This window comes from Ascidiella aspersa, chromosome 3 (assembly GCF_963924565.1).
Source record: "Ascidiella aspersa chromosome 3, kaAscAspe10.2, whole genome shotgun sequence".
In the NCBI taxonomy this organism is placed as follows: Eukaryota; Metazoa; Chordata; class Ascidiacea; order Phlebobranchia; family Ascidiidae; genus Ascidiella; species Ascidiella aspersa.
This window is the reverse complement of record NC_139449.1, coordinates 25,593,449-25,613,154: the sequence shown is the minus strand read 5'-3', so window position 1 is coordinate 25,613,154 and position 19,706 is coordinate 25,593,449. Positions and strand designations below refer to the sequence as shown.

At 37.2% G+C, this 19,706-nt stretch overlaps 2 protein-coding genes and 1 pseudogene across 2 annotated transcripts; all 3 read left to right on the top strand.

Moving 5' to 3' along the window:
* The first annotated feature begins 323 nt into the window (after positions 1 to 323).
* LOC146161133 (cysteine-rich motor neuron 1 protein-like) lies at positions 324 to 1,923 on the top strand. The gene is made up of 3 exons (XM_083384639.1): positions 324 to 657; positions 898 to 1,031; positions 1,586 to 1,923. The coding sequence occupies exons 1-3, from the start codon at positions 509 to 511 to the stop codon at positions 1,690 to 1,692; spliced, it is 390 nt and encodes a 129-aa protein (XP_083240765.1). The 5' UTR covers positions 324 to 508; the 3' UTR covers positions 1,693 to 1,923.
* A 2,072-nt stretch (positions 1,924 to 3,995) lies between these two features.
* Positions 3,996 to 10,640, top strand: LOC146161132 (uncharacterized). Its single transcript, XM_083385540.1, has 4 exons — positions 3,996 to 4,241; positions 7,670 to 7,809; positions 9,481 to 9,576; positions 10,100 to 10,640. Exons 1-4 carry the CDS (start codon positions 4,096 to 4,098, stop codon positions 10,198 to 10,200), a joined length of 483 nt encoding a protein of 160 aa, XP_083241666.1. The 5' UTR covers positions 3,996 to 4,095; the 3' UTR covers positions 10,201 to 10,640.
* Positions 10,641 to 13,103: 2,463 nt separating this feature from the next.
* LOC146161131 (ceramide synthase 2 pseudogene) lies at positions 13,104 to 14,301 on the top strand (annotated as a pseudogene).
* Positions 14,302 to 19,706: the final 5,405 nt, after the last annotated feature.

Sequence of the window (19,706 nt, the reverse complement as noted above, 5' to 3'; positions counted from 1 at the left end):
ATTAGTAAACCGTCTTAATTTTTGTTTCGCAGAAATAAGTGGATATTCCATTGTTGGTAACGATAATATCACAGTTAAATGCGAATTAAACAAGCGCTTTACAGTAAAAATATACAAAAAGGCAAAAATATGTATTGTATTTATAACCTATTTTGCACTGAATATGTGAAAAATAGAAATCACCTTGACCCTTGCAAGATAAATGTCGAACTTAATTCCTTATTAGATCTGTTTATTGTGTCTGACCTGAATTACTAGCTTTGCTAGAGTATTTTGCTGTTATTTATAACCTATTAATAGAGTATGTAAAATAAATTTGACCGAGGTATATTGCAAACTTGTAAATTTATTGAGATTAGTATACCTTTATTAGGGTAGATTATTGTTAAATTGACTTGTTTTTTATTCTATCATAATAATTTATTTGTTATTGGTGGTCCCTTGGGGCTTGATGGCGCTTTAGAAGTACTTAGGGTGAAATAAAACAATTAGAAAGCAAACGTTTAAAATGAACTACCAACTTGCCGTAGTAGTTTTGCTAATCGCGGTTCTTGCACCCAATGCCGTGAACGGTTTGTCTTGCCTTGCCTGCAACGAAACGAAGTGTACAGACCCAGAATGCGGGCCAGGCGTGGGAAAAGTTCTTGGCGTTTGTGGGTAAGCTGTGATATGACGATTTTTAAACCTAATGCTAAATAAACATAGCTGTATATATAAAAAAAACATTGCCCAACCGTGGAATCTGAAACTCCCATAAAAATGTTTTTTTCGCATATTTGCAAAGAAAAAAAAAATTTCCTCATAATTTCTTCTTGCAGTATACACAAGAGCAATTTATCATAATGTATTTATCACTTAGTTTTGTTATTTCACAACCCCTTTTGCTCTTAACTTAAGGTGTTGCGACGTATGCGCGAGGCAAAGAGGTGAATCGTGCGGTGGAATATGGAACTTGGGTGGGACTTGTGACAGTGGACTGAGGTGTAACGATGTACCAGAGTCACAAGAAACGGGTATATGCGTACCAATTGGTGAGTTTAAAAAGCAATGTTGTAAACAAGTCATTTTAAAGTGCAGTCTCAATAAAGTCTTTTTGAATAAATAACAAGTCAAGGTATAAGTTAAGCAAGTATGTTCCAAGTCTTTGTCACAACAATTACACGTTAGGCTATTAAAATTGGGTAGACTTGTCCGATTATGACCAATAGCTTAACTAAAAGTACCAAAAACGCAATAAGTTATTCAGCAAACAAATTGTATGATGTGCAAAAATAAGAATAAATAATACCATTTTACAAAACAAAGGCTAAACACTTTATGTCAACCCAAGTCTAAAAGCCTTAAGCGAAGTCATGTCATTTGAAAACAGTAACTTAAGTGCACATAAGTCAAGTCTCTGCCTTTATGAAAAGTTGAAATGAAAAATTAAAAACTTACAAACGTTTGGTGGTTAGATTTTAACTAATTTTTATTGGCGTTTGCAATTGAAGAAAAACTATTTGAGCAGATGTGATGATTGGTTGTGATGTTCAATATAGTGGTGATTTGCGGCACGAAACTTTTTTAACGATTTTCCTGTATTTAGATGGGTGTGGTTGCAATAGCCAAAGACTGTGCAAAGAATGGCAGGCTGCTTACAATGACTGGAAAGAACTGAACGAACAGTGGAAGAAATGCAACGGCAATTTCTGATTGCAGTTATGTCTCGTATGAATATTATATTATCCGGAAAGAAAACGTTGCAATTTAATCCTGAAACTACGTTTCAATGTTTAAAGTAGTGTAAATTCCCTTAATTGCTGAAAAAAGATGTTTGCTAGTTCAACAATATTTGAAATACATTCTGTCCTTTGTTTTCTGTACGACAGTGGACAATATATCTATAAGTATTGTTATTGCGTCTTGTGCAAAATCATTGTAATAGCGTGTTTCGTTTTCATTCGTTTTTCTATACCATTTCATAAGTGTATATAATACAAGTTTTCTTATTAACCTATTTATCCCATCTGGAGACTATACAGCATTCTGAGTAAAGATACCGCGGTCAAAGCTTTTCCACTATAGTGTGTTCAATGTCTGTACCAAGCGATACAAAACAATTTTCTCATAGCATCAACACATAAATTTAGTCTGCTCACATAGAAGAACATTCCAGGACCTATAGAAACTGTCTCACTATTGTTATTAATCACCATTGATACTAAAATCATTCTTCGACTAAGGCACCATAAATTACACCATTGCTCACGTTACGGCCGTTACTCGTTACGTACGACTATATGATTTTTCGATAGTGGGAAAACCTTTTTGCCATAGGCAGTTGTATAGATAATGCTGAAAAGTTACAAAAACAATAAGTGAAAACGACAATGGCTCCAAATGGGAGCAAACACACTTTAGACTTTCCTGTATTAGTCAAAGTCAGTCACTTAAAATTCTGATAATCTTTAACAGAGAAATATTATTATTTCGCCGATTTATGGCATCATCGGGCTCTTATTCAAATAGATTCTAAAGGTTAGAACTGATGACTGACTTTGACTAAAACTGGAAAGTCTAAAATATATGATAACCAGGGTTCTTACAGTTTTGACTAATATAAGTGATAGGCCGCTTATGAAAAACAATATTGTGTTTGATGAAAAAGTAACGCAGACCTATTTTCGCAGCAGATTGGGAATCTGGGCGCTTTATAAAGCTTTTCTTTCGGAACTTTCTGCTGCGCGGGGTACCCATAGCATCATCGAGGCCCGTGTGCTATTAAAGCACACACATTTTTAACGCTAAACACATGGGCAAACAATACCAAAATTCCAATCCAGCAATAAACGGTATACCCTGCTCCAGGAACAACCTAATAACTTCGTTTCCTTGTATTCTTGTCGCATGTTGATTGTAAAATGACAGCTGCAGCTTGTAAGTAGTAAATATATAGGTTATAAAATAATTTTATTATGAATGCCTATTAAGACCTGGAATAAAGTTAAAAGCTTTTTATAGTAAAACATTTAATGTATGTTCTCAAATACTGTTAAAACATGCCTAAAGGCAAAAAATACCTCCGAGAGTCTTTCACCTATCAATAGGCTTTATTTGCGCGAAACATAAACGTCTTTGTAAATGCTTGCCCGTGATTACTTTTCGAAGTTTTAACAAGGTAAAATAATTGTATTATTTTACGTCAGACAAGCTTTTCACGTGGTTTGGGTTCAGCCAACTTGTTCGCCAAATTCTAATTGATGTGCGCCTATTTTGTAGTGTCTTTAATGGGTCACGTCTTCTTCAAAAGTAGTCCAGTAAATACCGGTAAACGTATTTTTTTCGCTGTTTTGCGTTGCCATTCACTTAACTATAGATTATACTTCAGTTGCCGATTTGAGCACGAGTTTAACGAACAACAGCAGGTTTGTAAAGTTAGTTGTTTTAATTTTTGTTGTGACGTGACCCTGTGACGTAATTTCGAACATTTTTATCCCGAAAAACAAAATCATGGATCCGCCCCTGTCAGTTGTCCATCCAGCCGACAAAGACATTCCGTATAAGCTTGAAAAGTTGGCAAAACCCAAACCGTCACGCTGAACGCGCACAAAAGGCCTTAGCTCCGATGAAAGCTCGTGAAGCGAACTAAACAAGCATATCACAGTGATAACCGAGCGCGACGTGCTTGGAAGCCTATATACTGAAGTCAGAACAGTTGCTAAGAAATGAATGTGAGTATAAAAGCAAATATCACTAAATTATGTGATCGAAAGAGAGAACAAGAACTTGCGTCATCGCGTTTAAAAACTACCAAAAATTTCACAGGAACTAAAACTATTTCAGTTACTGAAATACGCGCTACGGCAATTGCGTTTTAAAAAATACGTTTAAAAGCTTATAGGTTAGTATACATAATAATGAATTCGACTATTAGTGAGAAAACGTTTTTAGGATTAGAAGACTTCATCGAGATAAAACCTATTAATTTTATAAGCTCTTTGTTTTATTAGAAGACGTTTTAGTTTCAACACCAGCCTCCAAAAAATTGCATTTTAGGAAAAATTAGGCAGAATTCGCTACTTAAAATAATAAAACTGTTTTTTTGGAGAAAAAATTATGGTGAACCACGCGCTTCTCGTGGGCGTGTTTTTGATCGCAACTCTTGTACCCAACGCCGTGAACGGGCTGTCTTGCGTTCCATGCGAAACCTATACCTGTCCGACTCCAACATGTGGTGGAGGTCTCACAATGGATCAGTGCGGGTAAGCATTTTAGGCTGAGCGTTTTTCTTCTCTCAGACTGGTCTTACCTTATATTTTCTATTCAGAAAATAGTATATATTTTCATTTTTCGCTTTTAAAGGTCATAATAAACTAATGGCTGCTTCACTTCATGGATTTTTGTTTAACTCAATTACGCTTTGTAGAAGAAATATTTTTGGTAACTTGGTAAATTTTAAAACTTAGACCAGGTTTCTCAACCGTGGCCCTCGACCCCCCCCCCCCTGGAGGGCCACGAAGGGGTCATTGGGGGGCCACGGGCATAACTCTCTAGCTAGATATTGGGAAAACCAAAAGTGTCACTATTTTTTAAATTTGCCAGTTTGTGGTTTTTAATATTATTGTAAAACTTTATTGTAACGTTTCATAACACAATTTTCTGACACCTGCTTTGACTAGTCAGTAGGGATGTTTAACCAACGTTGACTATAGGATCCCTTTAATTCGTTTTATTGCGGATTGTTACGCCTAATTGTTCGTTCGCGAGTGGCAAGTTTGGTTAAATGCCTGTTGCTGTGGCGAAACAAGTACTGTGCTGCTTTATACTAGCCATAAAAAAAAAGTGCGGCGTCAGCGTTTTTTCGGGCTGCCAATTATTAGATGCGATACCCTTCGCCTAATTATTAGGTGTCCTATAAATCCTCTTCGGCGAGCAACTAGTGTGTACTGCCAAGTGCAAAGATTTAACAATTTCCTTCAAGGGCGTTCAGTTTCAAAAAAAAATATTCCATCGTAAAACGCATAAAGTACGCCACAAGGTTATTGCTTTTTTAGGCCAACAATCAGCGGTTTATGCAAAGCTTATTTGTCAAGTAGGCTAATAGTTAAGCATTAACAAAACGAAAATCGAGAAATCATTTCGACGAATGTAATGACATCGCTTGGCTCAGTACATAACAGAGCCGAATATAAAAATACCTTGGCGCGTCGAAGAACAAGATTTGTAATGACTAACTAATTTAATTTAAATTAAAATGACTTACTTGTTAAATTTTTAGAAAGTAAGTGCATTTATTCGTTGATTAATGGCTGATTTGTTATTAACGTGAAGAAGTAAAACAGGTGAAAAAACGTTAAACATAATGCTTGGTATTTTTATAAGCAGGGGGCCATGAAGCAAAGGTTGAGAACCACTGACTTTTATTGTAGACCAGTGGTTCTCAACCGCCGGTCCGCATCAACTTTCCTTCCGGTCCGCCAAATATTTTACAATTTTACATCTTAGTTGCAAAATGCAAGATGCTAAAAGCTTGTCCATCAAATGTAGAACTTCGTCAGTTCCGTAATTTGCTACATTGTGACGCAACATAGAGTTAATCGTCTACTTCGAACTTTATTGTTTGTCACAATGGTGCAAGTGTTCTAGTAGGCTACAACTCGTTTTTCTTAAGCTTTAAAACCAGTTCTAGGTGAAAAACTTCAATGAACCACCTAAAACACGTATGATATCAAAAAGACAGAAGCAAATTGCTTATTAAATTGAGGTTTCCATTCTTTGCTTTCAAGTTGCATACTTTTGTCGAAATTACATCATGGATAGATTTTGATTTTTGAAGGTCCACCGGTCCGCAAAACTTGTTTTGAAATTTTACCGGTCCGTAAGCCTAAAAAGGTTGAGAACCACTGTTGTAGACCATTATTGTAACAAACTTAACCCAATATTTTTCTTTAATATTTTTTGTCCAACGTATGGTTCAGAGTTAATCGTAATTGGTGTAATTAACTACAGGTTTTAATGTAATTGTAACTGTATTATAATTAAGGCATTTTCATTCAGTGTATGGCTAATTGTAATTGTAATTGGCCAAAATTTTTGCTCAACACATTGATATTGAGAACATTGAAGTTTCAATGCCAAAAATTGTAATTAGTTTTTAATGAAATTTTAATGTAGTTGAAAAATTTCAAGGAGTAGTTGTAATTGAGCTGAATTATTGTAATTGGTCCAACTCTGATATGGTTAAGAACAACTGATTTTTGGTTGTGGTTTAGAAAGGATTTGTTGGTTTGTGTTTTTTGCCTGTTGTAGGGGTTTGTGGGCACGTAACCATGCCCCCCAAAACTGATTTTTTATATCTATATTTTAACTACGTAAATGCAAAAATTTTACGTGTTGTGCACCAGTCTGGCATCTTTTTTTTTTAAACCAACACTTCTGAAACCTTCAAGTTAAACTAAATAAACTAATTGTGTGGTGGTTTAAGGTTTATGACGTCACGTTAACCCCCCCCCCCCCCAAACAACAAAAATCCTGGATATACGCTTAGTCTTGGCCTCGGTAACTGAAGACTTGCATGTTCAATTAATTTATCGTCATTTAAATGTAATTTAATTTAAATAAAAAATTGCGTTTAAAAAAGCGTTAAAGTTGAAAAGGCAAATGTGTGTATAGCTAAAAAGTCGTTGTTGGTAGGACACTATAAACATTTTTAAACGCCTGGAATAATATTATTTTAAATAAAGGCAATTCAGTAGGAAAAAATGCACATATATATTTTTATTGACTGTAACTCAAAATTAGGCCATATACGAATCGCTTAACAGTAACCATAAACACCTGTGCCAACGCATCGACATTAAGCGTATTGTGCGTTTCTAACAATATTTTGCAATAACCATTATGTAATTCTACCCGCGCTTCAACTTAACGCGTCAGCAAGGTCACGAACGACGGTTGTGTTCACTATTGTAACAAGGATTTTGGCAGCTGCAAGATTGTTCAGAAATAGTCTATTCATATAGGCAAGGAGTGGTGGGTATCACCGCAACCGTTTTCGTTTGGCGCTTAACAATGCCTTTGTTAGACGCTTCGATTTACATTAAGCTTAAACAGCTTCGTTCGACCGTGAAAAACGTTAATATTGACAAGAGAAGAATAGGTAGGGTACCGCTTACGCGACGAATACGACTTCACGAGATAGATTAAACGCTACAAAGAGAGTTACAGCTTTCAAGACCATACCCTTTTTCAAGAAACACTTAACAGATTGCCGAGTTCGAAATAAAAAAACTATCCATTGTCGAGATAAGCAGTAAATTTGTGAATACCCGCGAAAGCTCGAAAATTATTTTATGTGTTTCTGTTTTGCCGGCCTAGGAAAGGCAATTTAAAAGATTTGCTGGGGCATGTCTGAGTTTAAAGACCTATAAATATGTGTTTTTTGTCTGGCTTTTTCGGGTGTAATTTGCTGGAAAAGGTTTAGAATATCTATAGATCTTGGAGTTTCTTAAGAAATTTATATTGTTTCGCAAAAAATACAAATAATCATATTTATGTTGCCCAATACAAATAATCATATTTATGTTGCCCAATACAAATAATCACATTTATGTTTTTCCTTTCGTTGGTGCTCCGTCTTAGATTTTGAATGCTCACATACCATTTTTTTATTTTTCCTATCGTTGTACAGATGTTGTTTGGTTTGCGCAAAACTGGAGGGGGATTCGTGCGGTGGCTTTTGGAACACTGATGGTAATTGTGACACCGGGTTGATATGCTTCAATGCAACAACCGACGGAACAATGGAAGCACGCTCTGGAACATGCATACGTACGTTTGGGTGGCCTACGCTTTTTTCATAAATAATATAGTAGGGCGCAGCAATACAAAGTATCCAGCCTAAATAGTTAAGGGGCGCAGGCCTCGGTATTGCGTTGGTAATTAAACTCAATATAGCAGAGTTGGCTAACTAATCAGGGACCAAGAGCCACATTATCTTACTTGTTAACCGTAATAAGTCGTACCTTATTATGAGCAGAAATGAAAATCACCCTGTTTGCTATACTCACTTACATTTATAACTTTGCTCAGATGTATTATAGATCAGTGGTTTCCAACACGTTTTAAGGCGACCCAATATGAAAAAAAAAAATAATTTTGTATAATCTTGCGACCCAAGAAAATACAAGATTGCGCTGCAAACAAACTACCCTACAAAAGCAGTTACTTTTTCCGAAAATATTATGTTTATTAAATCACTAATGAGATAGTTTTGCTCGCTTGTTCTCAGTGAGTTTTTAAAATCGAGGCGTTAGTTTGCTTGAGCATATGAGTCACGCATGTCAGCTTTAACTTCCAGCCGGTTTCGCTGTTTAGTTTTCATATTTTATGATTATGATTTCCAGTTTTGTGAAAAGATGCAGTATGCCTGAAAACAAGCGACCCCAAAAATTATCAGGCGACCCAACTTTGGGTCGCGACCCATGCGTTGGGAACCACTTTTATAGATGATGCACACTAACAATATTGCGTTAAAGCGATTTTTTATTTAAATTACCATTTTTAAATGCGATCACGCTAACGAAGTTTCGGTAATCTGTTTGTTGACTTTAGGGGTTCTCAAACTAGGGTACGCGAGAGAGATTTTGGCGGTGAGCGAGCTAGTTCATTGTTGCTAACAAAAGTGACGAGCGAGATAAATGTTTAAGCTGTCCAGGGTTTAAGCTAAAATCACCATGCTGCACGTGTTTATAACCCTGCTATTAAAACTCGTACAGTAGCTAACTTCACATTATCTACTGCAATACTAAAGAAGTAATCCCGGGTTCTTGCGGTTAATTCTACACTCGCTCTTAGATCGAAAATGTATTTTGGCTAAAGCTTATTGTTTTTTAATTCAATATTTGAAAGGCACGACATACATACAAAAAATCGTTGGGGTACACCGCTAAAAAGTTTGAGAACCCCCGCATTTGATTTAATAAAATACCACATGACGCATGTCGTAAAACGGGCCAATATATATTGCAAAGTTAAACAAGTTGCCCGCGAACAAAACGCGAAAAAATTTTGCATTTCAGTTAAGTAGGCCAAAGATTAAGCACATGAGGTTTTATACGGAACACCCTAAAAAACTCAAATACAGCCTGAACAAGAGCCGCATAAAATGGGTTGAAGCCGCGGTTCGACCATTCCTGCAATATACGACCACTCATTGTAAGATATAAGCGAGAATCTCTACTGTATGTTGTGATTCATAGGAATTACCTTCACAGGGTTGATTATTCTAAATTTACCAATTCGATGCATATTACAACGTACTAAAAACGTTTGATGTGTGCCGCGTGCTCTAAGATTTGGTAACAAGTGTGGCCGATGTTTGGTAACATTTATTGTAAACAAGTATATAGCTTTCAATGTATAGTTTACTATTCGCGTAATATAACTTCCAGGGTTTAAAGCGTCCAGGTTTAAAGCGTCAATATTTTTTGTATACTTTAGCCGATCCTGCTGCAACTACCCAGGCACCTCCAACTACAACCGAACGACCTATTCTTCCTCCCACGACCGCGGCCCCAACGCCGACCACTGAAAACGGCAATACAACTTTCTATGTTTTAATTGCTATAGTTATATCCTGGCTTTTACATGACGCATTATAAGATTTATAATAGTTTATACACGAAAATCTTCTTAACCTAAATTGAGCTATTTTCGTCTGAAATTTAATGAAAGTTGATTTGAATGTGCCCCTTGTTTGTAAAATATGACGACAGCATTACCACACGGCATAACACAAGATTTTTGTATATGCATCATTGCATTATGCAACTTGTGTAAAGCTGTATAACCTTTTATGGAAAATATCATTTCGTTTTTGTTCAAACTGTGTCAGCTCACTGCTGTTGATTACGCCAGGTGGCATAAAAAAGTTTTGGGCAGCTCTTGTTGAAAACAGCTTTTATAGCAAACACAAATCTATGACAGTAAAAATACCTACCTAAATGCGGTTGGCATTATTAGCAACGGTACCGTTTTCGTTATATTGTACGCTATACAAAAGTGACTTTGCCGTAACAAAAATGACATATTACAACTCATACGACGAAATAAATTACAGGGAAATGCGGATGCAGCGTTAGATTCAGAGAATGGGAAAACGAATTCGCGAAATGGAAAGCTTCCTTCGCCAAATGGAAGGAGGGCAACGAAGGTTGCTGAGCGGAAGTTTGAGCCACCATCTCTACAAAAGCCTTGTTTCACAATACTTGTTTAATCTATATGCTTACAAAATGTACAAAGCGCTTTTACTATATACCAATGAAGTACAGGGCAAAATCAACACAACTGACTTTTTTAATCGTACTGTTAAATTTAGTGTAATATTGAGTACACGCAAGTACTGTACTGTGTAGGTGCACCCTTTGTCTCCGTCTTTGTTTGAGAAGCACCGTAAAAATCTTAAGCTCACATAGTAATTTTGGCATTGACGCAGGACATGTAACACCTTGTAGTGTATTTGCTAAGGACCTACCTGTGTTGTCAAGTATTAAAATACACTGCAGTCCGTCATAAAAACACTAGTCTAGATGTAAAACGCGCAACTGTGACTGGGACTTAATGTATTTCAAATTACTTGTTTAAAACACTTGCTATTAAACAGGAAGCCCATATATGCCGAGAATAGTGAAAGGGTGTTTTCAGCTGTAACGGCGCATGAAAAAAATGCTATAATTTCAAGCAGGAATAGTTCCTTCACTTGCGAATGCGCACGTCGCCTCCCTGTACATGACGCAAGAAATATCAACAATTAGGAGGCCTAACAGTTTAAAACTTCAATATTCGCCAGAGCTTTGTTATAAACGTGTATAAAACTTTAAATGCAGTTCTACAGGAAGATCAAGTCGATAGACTAAAAAACGCTCAAACGCCTGGAGGTTATAGCAATTATGGCTTATTATATCGAAAATTCTAAAAACAAACATAGTATAATTAATTTGTTCGTTTAGAACAGCCTTTCTTAACCTGGGGTAAATTTACCCCAGGGGGTAAATTTCCTCATTTTAGGGAGTAAATCCAAGAATATGTGTGCAAGCTCTGATTATTCTGGTTCCGTTTTCTTTAACTAACCTATCTCTCCATATCAAATATAAAGCACGAAACCGACTTAACATGTTGCATCTGATATTTCTTTATCTACTACTTTACCAGGGTAGCCGTCGCACTCAATATAACAGATATATTTTTGACTTTCGTTCTTTTAATCAATGAGCTCCACTTTAAGGGGGTAAATATGATTTTCATCTTTGTTAAAAGGGTAAAATATACAAAAAAGGTTAAGAACCCCTGGTTTAGAAGCAACAACGAAGAATAGTGGATGGAGCACAACATCGCTTTGTAATTCTTACAACGCAGGTTTACAAAGTTGCCATCCCAAAAGCGTGATATTTGTTTTCTAGATTAGACAACGAGCGATGATTTCTAGGTTCCTCAGCTAAGCTAAATTTCAAAGTTTCCAAGGCCAATCTGGAGCTGTTTACCCAAAATTTAGCGATTTGCCTGTGTTTCCCGTCATCGGGGTGCCTATGCCTGTGTTTAGAAGGTTGTTTGACGTACAGAACAGGCACCTGGAAGCATTTCACAAAACAACGAGCACGTTTTTTTGAATGAAATTGAAGTAATGGTAACGAAGACTGACACCGCTGTAAAATACGTGCAATGTTGGTGGGCTCAACAATCAAAACTGCATGGTCTCACCAAGGATCGCTGTCCTGCCTTCTACATGATCAACAGACTCCTTTTAGTGCTTCAACGTATACAAGCATTCTATAGGCTGCATTTATGATTCCAATGGAACTACAGGTGCGCAGGACCAGATCTACGGAGAAAAATGCATGGGGCCACGACGAAAAAGAGTCCAGTTCAACCGAAGAAGAATTTGAATAAATAAAAACCAAAAACGTATAAACTTTCTGTTGCATAATATTGTTTGGTACTAATTCATAGATTTTTTATTTCCATTAAATTGAATATTTTTTTGAGTTGATTATTTTTAACAATGGGCATATAGCAATGAAAACAAATTTATATGCATTTTACCTATACCGAAAATACTATTTTATGTATGTTAGGAGTAACTTTATCTTACACTGTTCATATCTGACCAAGTAAGGACAGCCCAAAGGCGTTTTGCATACCATTGCATTTTTCGCCTAATGGCTGTAGCAATAGGTTGCTTATGCGAATGTAACTGAAAGTATTTTGTCACTAACTTTCACATTTTCAAAGAGAATTTACAAGGTACAATGATTTAAGTTACTTATTTTATGAAGTCAGTCAGCTTGGCTTAGCCTTATGTTAACAACATGTTAACAACATGCAATAAGAACAATTCATGAAGCATCATACAATGTTGTGTAAACTTTTGTTGAACTGGGAAACGTCATTGTAAGGTCAAACGTAAGAAAACATTTCAACTAGTGAGCCACAAAGTGTTCTTACTTATGTTTTAAATGCTATACACAACTGCTGCAAACTAAAGATGTAGTTTTGAATTGCGTTCCTTCGTTTATTTAGTTACAAAATGCCTATATCTTCACCCGCCAAAAACTGCCGCTGGTATCAAAAATATGACGTTGTTCCGTTATCTGACAAACAACTTTAAACGTCGAAACGGGGTTGAAAAGCTGGGTAGAACAATACGGTGCTTTAGGGTCGTTGCTCGTTGTCCTTACATATTTAAGTTTAAAGCTATATTTAAAGAAATAAATTAAAACGCATGTACAGTATGTCCAAGACAGGATGGTATATGTGTATAATAAAATGTTCAAGTCACGCAATAGCGGCCCATGACTAGCACGAAGAGCGCTTGCGGAGCATTGTTCAAGAGGTTTGCGCTTTTCAGTGCGCGGCTTTGTTACACCGAAAATGTAGTACGGTCAGTTTCTATAGGGTATAAAGGCTCTACGACGCTGGCTTTTGTGACTGTAATCGAGAGGCCTAGGCGCTAACAGTATTCAGAGTTAGTTTCACAGCGGTTCAAGAAAATGCCGTTCAAATTAGCTTCTTCGACAGCGACGGTTGGTATCTGGTTTACTGGCGTTTGCTTTACCGCGCGCAGTGCGAAAGCTGTTTACGACTTTTTACCTTTTTTTAGGTTATAGCACCTGTAGCGCGCGCGCTTCTTGTTAGAGATTATAACCAACAATTAGCCTGTAAAAAATGGACAGAGCAATTGCTTGGTTCCTGGATGATAGTTTTTGGTTGCCGAAAGGGACAAAGTTTGAAGATTGGCATGATGAGCCTGGTGCTTACTATCCAAAAGCGCGCGATTTGTCGATGATGCTTGCTCTCGGTGTTCTATTTTTATTATTGAGGTGGGGGTTTGAACAGATGGTAGCCTTGCCTTTGTGCGAAAAACTTGGAATAAAGAATCAAAAAAAAACTGTACCAACAGAAAACGATCATTTGGAGAAGCTATACAAGAGGTTTAGTAAACCTGCGGATAAAGAAATTATTCAGATATCTAAGCAGACAGACTTGAGCATAGAAGAAATACAGCGATGGCTGCGCAGGCGTCGAAACTTAGATCGGCCCGACTTGAGAATGAAATTCGCTGAAACACTTTGGCGGTTCTTCTTTTACTTCGCGGTGTTTGTTTTTGGCACATGTACTGTAGTTCGAACACCCTGGTTTTGGGACACTTACCAGTGTTGGAAAGGCTATCCGAAACAGCCCCTCTGGCCATCGGTCTACTGCTACTACATGCTGGAGGGCGGCTTCTACTTTTCGTTGGTGTTTTCTATCGTAAAAGACGTGAGACGAAAGGATTTCGCCGAGCAAATGATCCACCACGTCGCCACAATATTCCTCATAGCTTTCTCATACCTCACAAACTTTGTACGAATCGGAACCCTGGTAATGGTTACCCACGATATCTCCGACGTTATATTGGAAGGGGCAAAGTGCACAGTTTATGCTAAATACGACAGGCTGGCCGACAACCTGTTTACTATCTTTGCAACAGTTTTTATCACAAGCCGCCTTATCGTGTTTCCTTTTTGCGTGCTTCATACCAGCTGGGTAAAAGCAGCAGTGGTGTTGGACACTTTTCCCAGTTATTATTTTTTTAATGGCCTTCTGCTTGTCCTTCAACTTCTGCACGTTTTCTGGGCATCGATCATCATCAGGATGGCGATTAAGATGCACAAGACCGGCTCTGTGGAGAAAGACGCCAGAAGCGATGAGGAGGAAGAAAGTTCGGATGAGGATCAATCTCCTCCATCTTAAAACAGACATTATACTCTTCATTGCAACATTGTGCATTTTCAGTTGACTCTCGTTTACTAGTTTGTGTTATACATTTTGTAACCGAGAAAGTTATTGTTGTTGGGAGAACAATTGTTTAGTGCTCGTTAAGGCGTTGAATATTTAGCCATTTTAACTTTGGATTGAAATTGTGACAAATTTAGGTGGTGTGAACAATTACTACTTTGGATAGAAGAAGCGTTTAAAATGAATTATAAATATGACACGCTACAGGGTGTCATACTACAGAAAGGGCTTCAGAATATGTTTTGCGTAATATAACACTACTTTTTATTTAAACATTAAACGTAATATCGTTGGACAAAAATGCATAGAATGTTAACGGTATACGTTTTACCAGAGCAACAATTATTGCAATCAGTTCATTTATACATGCACAGAAAACAAGCAAGCAAGAAAATGCGCTGCTTCAACCGGGTTGAAAAAGCCAACTTTACAATAAAACCGCCATTCAAAAAAAAAAACATAAATGTTTCGTTTAACTAAATCACTGTAACATCGGTTTTAGTGTAAACAATTTAAACGCAGAATTTAGTGCAAGACATGGGCGCCCGCATGGGGGGGGGGCAAGGTAGGGAGCACTTGCACCCCCCTCCCCCTGGAATTTCAAAATGCGATTATTAGTATTATTTATAAGTGTAATATGTATTACTTATGAATTTTAAACATATTATATTATTATACATTATCCATTGCCCCCAGTGGCGTATCCAGGGAGGGCGGTAGTTCTCCCTCCCTTTGTGATATTATCATTTTTGTACGTTTTTGTCATGGTTTAACAAACTATTTGAAGCGGCGTGCTTTTAAAGTAATTGGGTCACGCGTCTTAATCTAATGCGAAACCAAAATCGAATGCAAAACGCCGTTTTTCGTCTTTTGTTGGTCGACCGTAAACGCTGGAAGTTTTTCTCTTTCGTTATTTGTTTAGGTTGACTGATTAGTGATTAGCAAGTGTGTATTCGACAATTGACAACGCTAAGTCAAACCTTCTTTCTTTTTTTCTCGCTGTAAAACGTCGAGTTATACGCAGTATGTTCCTCGCTGTTCGGTCTCGGCTCTAATATCCGATGTTGGTGTAACATCGACATATGTTTAACTGAAGCAGATTTTTAAAATAAAGTATAATGGATACTGTCGTGCGCGTTTCAAAGTCTCCATTTTTAAGTAATGATAGTTAACGCAAAATTATGCCCTTTAAGCATACTCTAAGTCTAAGACCACGTGCTAAGTGTGCAAAGTGTGCAATGGGCACAACTTATTTCCCCTCAACCGCGGCTTGTAATTTAGGTGACTTGGCACACAACTCGGCGTAGATGTTGCGCTAATCGTGGCATAATAACACCCGGAAAAACGATCTTCGTTTAGTATTGTAGGTGGTGAAAGACGTGCTTGTAATTTAGCGCTCGTTCCGTTCATGGAACTTGAAAACTGCGCTGCTGATAGTTAAAATATGTGTGATTCTACCACAATTAATAACACGTATTTGGTCTTGGTTTGTTTTTTTGCTTGAAGTTAACGATTGCACACAGTGATTTCGCAGCTGGCGCCTGACAGGATTGTGGACGACGCACGTGGTCGCTTTTGCTGGACGTATTTGGCTGTTTCTGATTAGTTTTTTTATCACGTCTTGCAATCGCGATTCTATGACGTCATACTGTCACTGTTTTATGACGTCATTATTGATTAACGTCAGACGAAAAATAGGGGAATTCCATAAGTTGAAAATTCAGGACCCCCATTTTTGATTTACTGGTTACGCCCCTGGTTATCGGGCATGCCCTCCAAACTATTTTTTTGCCTGTTTCGCGCGAACCTTTTATGGCGATTTAGATGTTCACCCGTTTTGGGAAAAATACTACAACTCCCAAATTAACAACTCTTCAACTTAAAAGTTTAACAAGATACGCATTATAGTTTTTTGTGCTTGGCGCAAACTTCACGATGTTTTTCTTTTGATAAAATTATGCAGTCGTTGGAGTAAATGGCTGACAAGTATTATTTGCGATATGTACTAACGCACTGTCTCTATGGTCTCTATATTGTTTACAAACGACTTTTGCAGATAACAAAATTTATTAAGATTAATTGTTTCAGGCCATAAATTTGTGACGTCATTTTAAAACTACCAAACAAAAAACCTGGATTGGCCTTTTACCGGAGGAGGCTTGTGTCGGGGAGGTTTACCAAGTTTAATATTCTCCGAAATTTTGAGTGGCCTTGAAAAAGGTTTGGAACCACTGAACTAGATCAACAATTTCTACAATTAGTTTATCTATAGGACATAAAGACAAGTTTTTTTTATTATTTATCAACCGTTTAGTTTATTTACAGATAGGCCTAGCCATGTGAAACTTATTTACAGATAGGCCTAAGATGGAAATGAACTTAGATGGCCTCTGGCCAGGTTGAATTATACTTGAATACAGTGGGACGAGTAACACCTGATTTATTTACAAGATTCGATTCTTGCCAAAGATTATCCGACTAATCCCAGGACTAAGTGCTCGCGTAAAGCGTAAAACCTGACAGGGCAGAGTTAGGCATGACACTTTTATAAAAAAAGGCCCAACGGCGCCTCAAAAGCGAGGTAAAATGTACCGTTGTCTTGTGAACGTTTTCAAAATATATGACCTTGGTGGCCATTGCTTTTCGCTCTGTAAAACAAGACATTTAGCGATGTCATACAAATGCATTGATATTAAAATTGGGCTTGCCTAATCTAATTCGAAAAGTACTATGACCCCAGATGACACTATGGAAACAAGAACAGCTAGACAATTTGATTTTAACAGTGATTCAACTTAGGAAAAGCACACAGAACATTTATTTCAACCCTAATTTCTGAGTCGCAATTCAAAGCTTATCGTTTCTATTTAACTAGTAAATCAACTTACAACAAAACGGAAGTCTATTGGCATTGGCGTTGTTTTGAAAGTTGTGCGCAGCACTATACTGTAACTTACTGCACCCGTTCACAGGTTGTATTGTCAGGATTTGGATAGTCTTTTGTCTTCGGGCGATAGCAGAGATCTTTGCTCACACATATTACACGCCATGACATTTAGGCGAAATGTTAAAGCCGAATTACACTCGACTGACAACAAATGATTCATTTCGTAATCGCATCGCCTGGGGTTGATCTCGAGATTTAGTTGTCAAAGGTAAAAAAGGAGCGGGGACGGCAAACGTCGGATATAATGGGTAACGCGAGAAACAAAATGAGTGGTAAGTGAATTGACCTTACCTGTCACAATATTTGCAACATTATTTCCGATTTTGAGTGAAATCATGCAAAATACAACGCCCCATCATTTATAAAGGTTGATCAAATAAGACTCGTCGTGTTAAGTTATAGCCTTCATGTTAAGTTATATAAAGTGTATTGTCGCCATATAATACCCCAAATTTAAAATATTCACATTGAAGCTTTTAGCTAAAACGCAAATACTGCATTATGATTCAAAAAGGTTGTTGACGTCTAATTTGTTTATTAAAACCAGCAATTAACCTTCACAAAAGGTGCGGTCTGACAACTTTCAACAATTTTCCAGCACAGGTACGGACATTAGGGAGCGTTCGCGGTCAAATTATCGCCCCGAAGAACGTCATCGACCACGAAAAGAGCCTCATTAGGTCGTTCGGGAAGACCAAGGTTGGCGAAACATAATAGCAACGTCGGATGTCGTCACATATACGCTTCGACGTCAAGACGTTTTAAAGAAAACCCGAAACGCGCGTAACGTATACGGCTCCGTTCAAAGCAGTGCGTTTGAAGTCGGCACACAGGGTCGTAAATTTTACCGACAGCAGATACAATAATAGAGGGCAGCGTTGAAGACGATTAGCCGGCAGCGATTTGCCAACATTCCGATATGCTCGATGGTGAAAACGATAAAATGCGCGCCCAAGAGCGGATAGAACGGCCATGACTTTCTCGAAATGTCGTCTGAGTCAAGGTAACACAGCTAGACTAGCAACGCCCCAGTGGGCTGGGCACGAATGTGCTTTTGGTGTCAGGATTATGTTGTAGGTTTCTGTATGTAAAAGAAGGTGTTTTAAGTCCTACAAATGAGATTAGTGAAATATTTAGCCAAAACAGAAAACGTACGTGTTTGACAAAGTTTGTAAAGCCTTAGAAACCGGAGCCTAAAGGCACAATTTGTACTATAGTTTTACAAATAAATTGAAATCAAAGAACAAAAATAATTTTATTTAATGAGAAAGAGTTGGAATCAAAACAAAAGCAAAAGATGCCATAATAACCATGGATTATATAGTTTAGCCTTGTTAAGTTGTTTCACACTAATGCGTTGCTATTTTTTGGCTTGTGTACAGGTGAGTCACATTCATATGAATTGGGTCACATTTATCCGATAGTAAACCAAAAGCAGAACTTTATTACTAAATCTTTGCAATAAAGTTTGTGGATTTATTTATTCAGTATAACAAACGCGAGGGATATTTCACTACTTTAATAATTTAAAATAGTGTCATCTGCAAATTTATTGGAATTGGATTTGTTACAATGAGAAAATACAGTTAGTATTTTGTATTTTATTAAACAAATCGTTGTATTTAAAAGTAAGGATCGCCCTGATTAGCTCTTACCATAATAGTTCAAACGGCTCTGGTAAAAATCCTCCCTAAAATTGGCTTTTGTCAATACTGCTTGAATAACACGGTGGTGTTTAAAGTACTTTATTAAAGCAATATGCGGCTCCTGAAGTTTTGAAACCGGCTATTGAGTAAAAAGTCATCCACGGAAAATTCATTGTTTCCTTCATGCAATGTTTATATCGGTTTACGTAAAAGCAAGTTATATTTATCCTTTGGTGTTTAACAATATTGCTATGATAGTGCTAATAGGGATATCCGATAATATCGTATTGGAACCGATGTCAAGTGGAAGTATCGGGACCCGTCCGATACTAGGTTGGTATCGCTGCCGACGCGGTACCAATTAATATAAGAATTCAGCCATGGTCACCTAAAGCAGCAATGTTTACCGTAGAAGTATATTCATCAATACTAGTGGGTAAACAACTGATGATAATTTAACTTCTTAAAATTACAGCAAGTTTGGCCTTACAATCTGAGAAAAATGATCTTCGAACGATTTGATTTAAACTATTTTGATTGTTCGAGCATAGTTATGACATCTTTGGTATCAGATCTGATCGATAGTTTTTGTTTAAAATATCGGGTATCGGTATGGCAATAAAATGTAAAGTAACGAACATACCTATAATAGTGCTATTATGCTAACGTAGTTTGACAAACATTTCTTGTCATTTATTCAAAAGCTGAAAATCCGCCTAAAAGTCACACCTGAGCGGCACCTTCATATCACGTTATACGAAGAAACTCGGCTCTCGTTTTATCGAACAACTCGGTCTTTC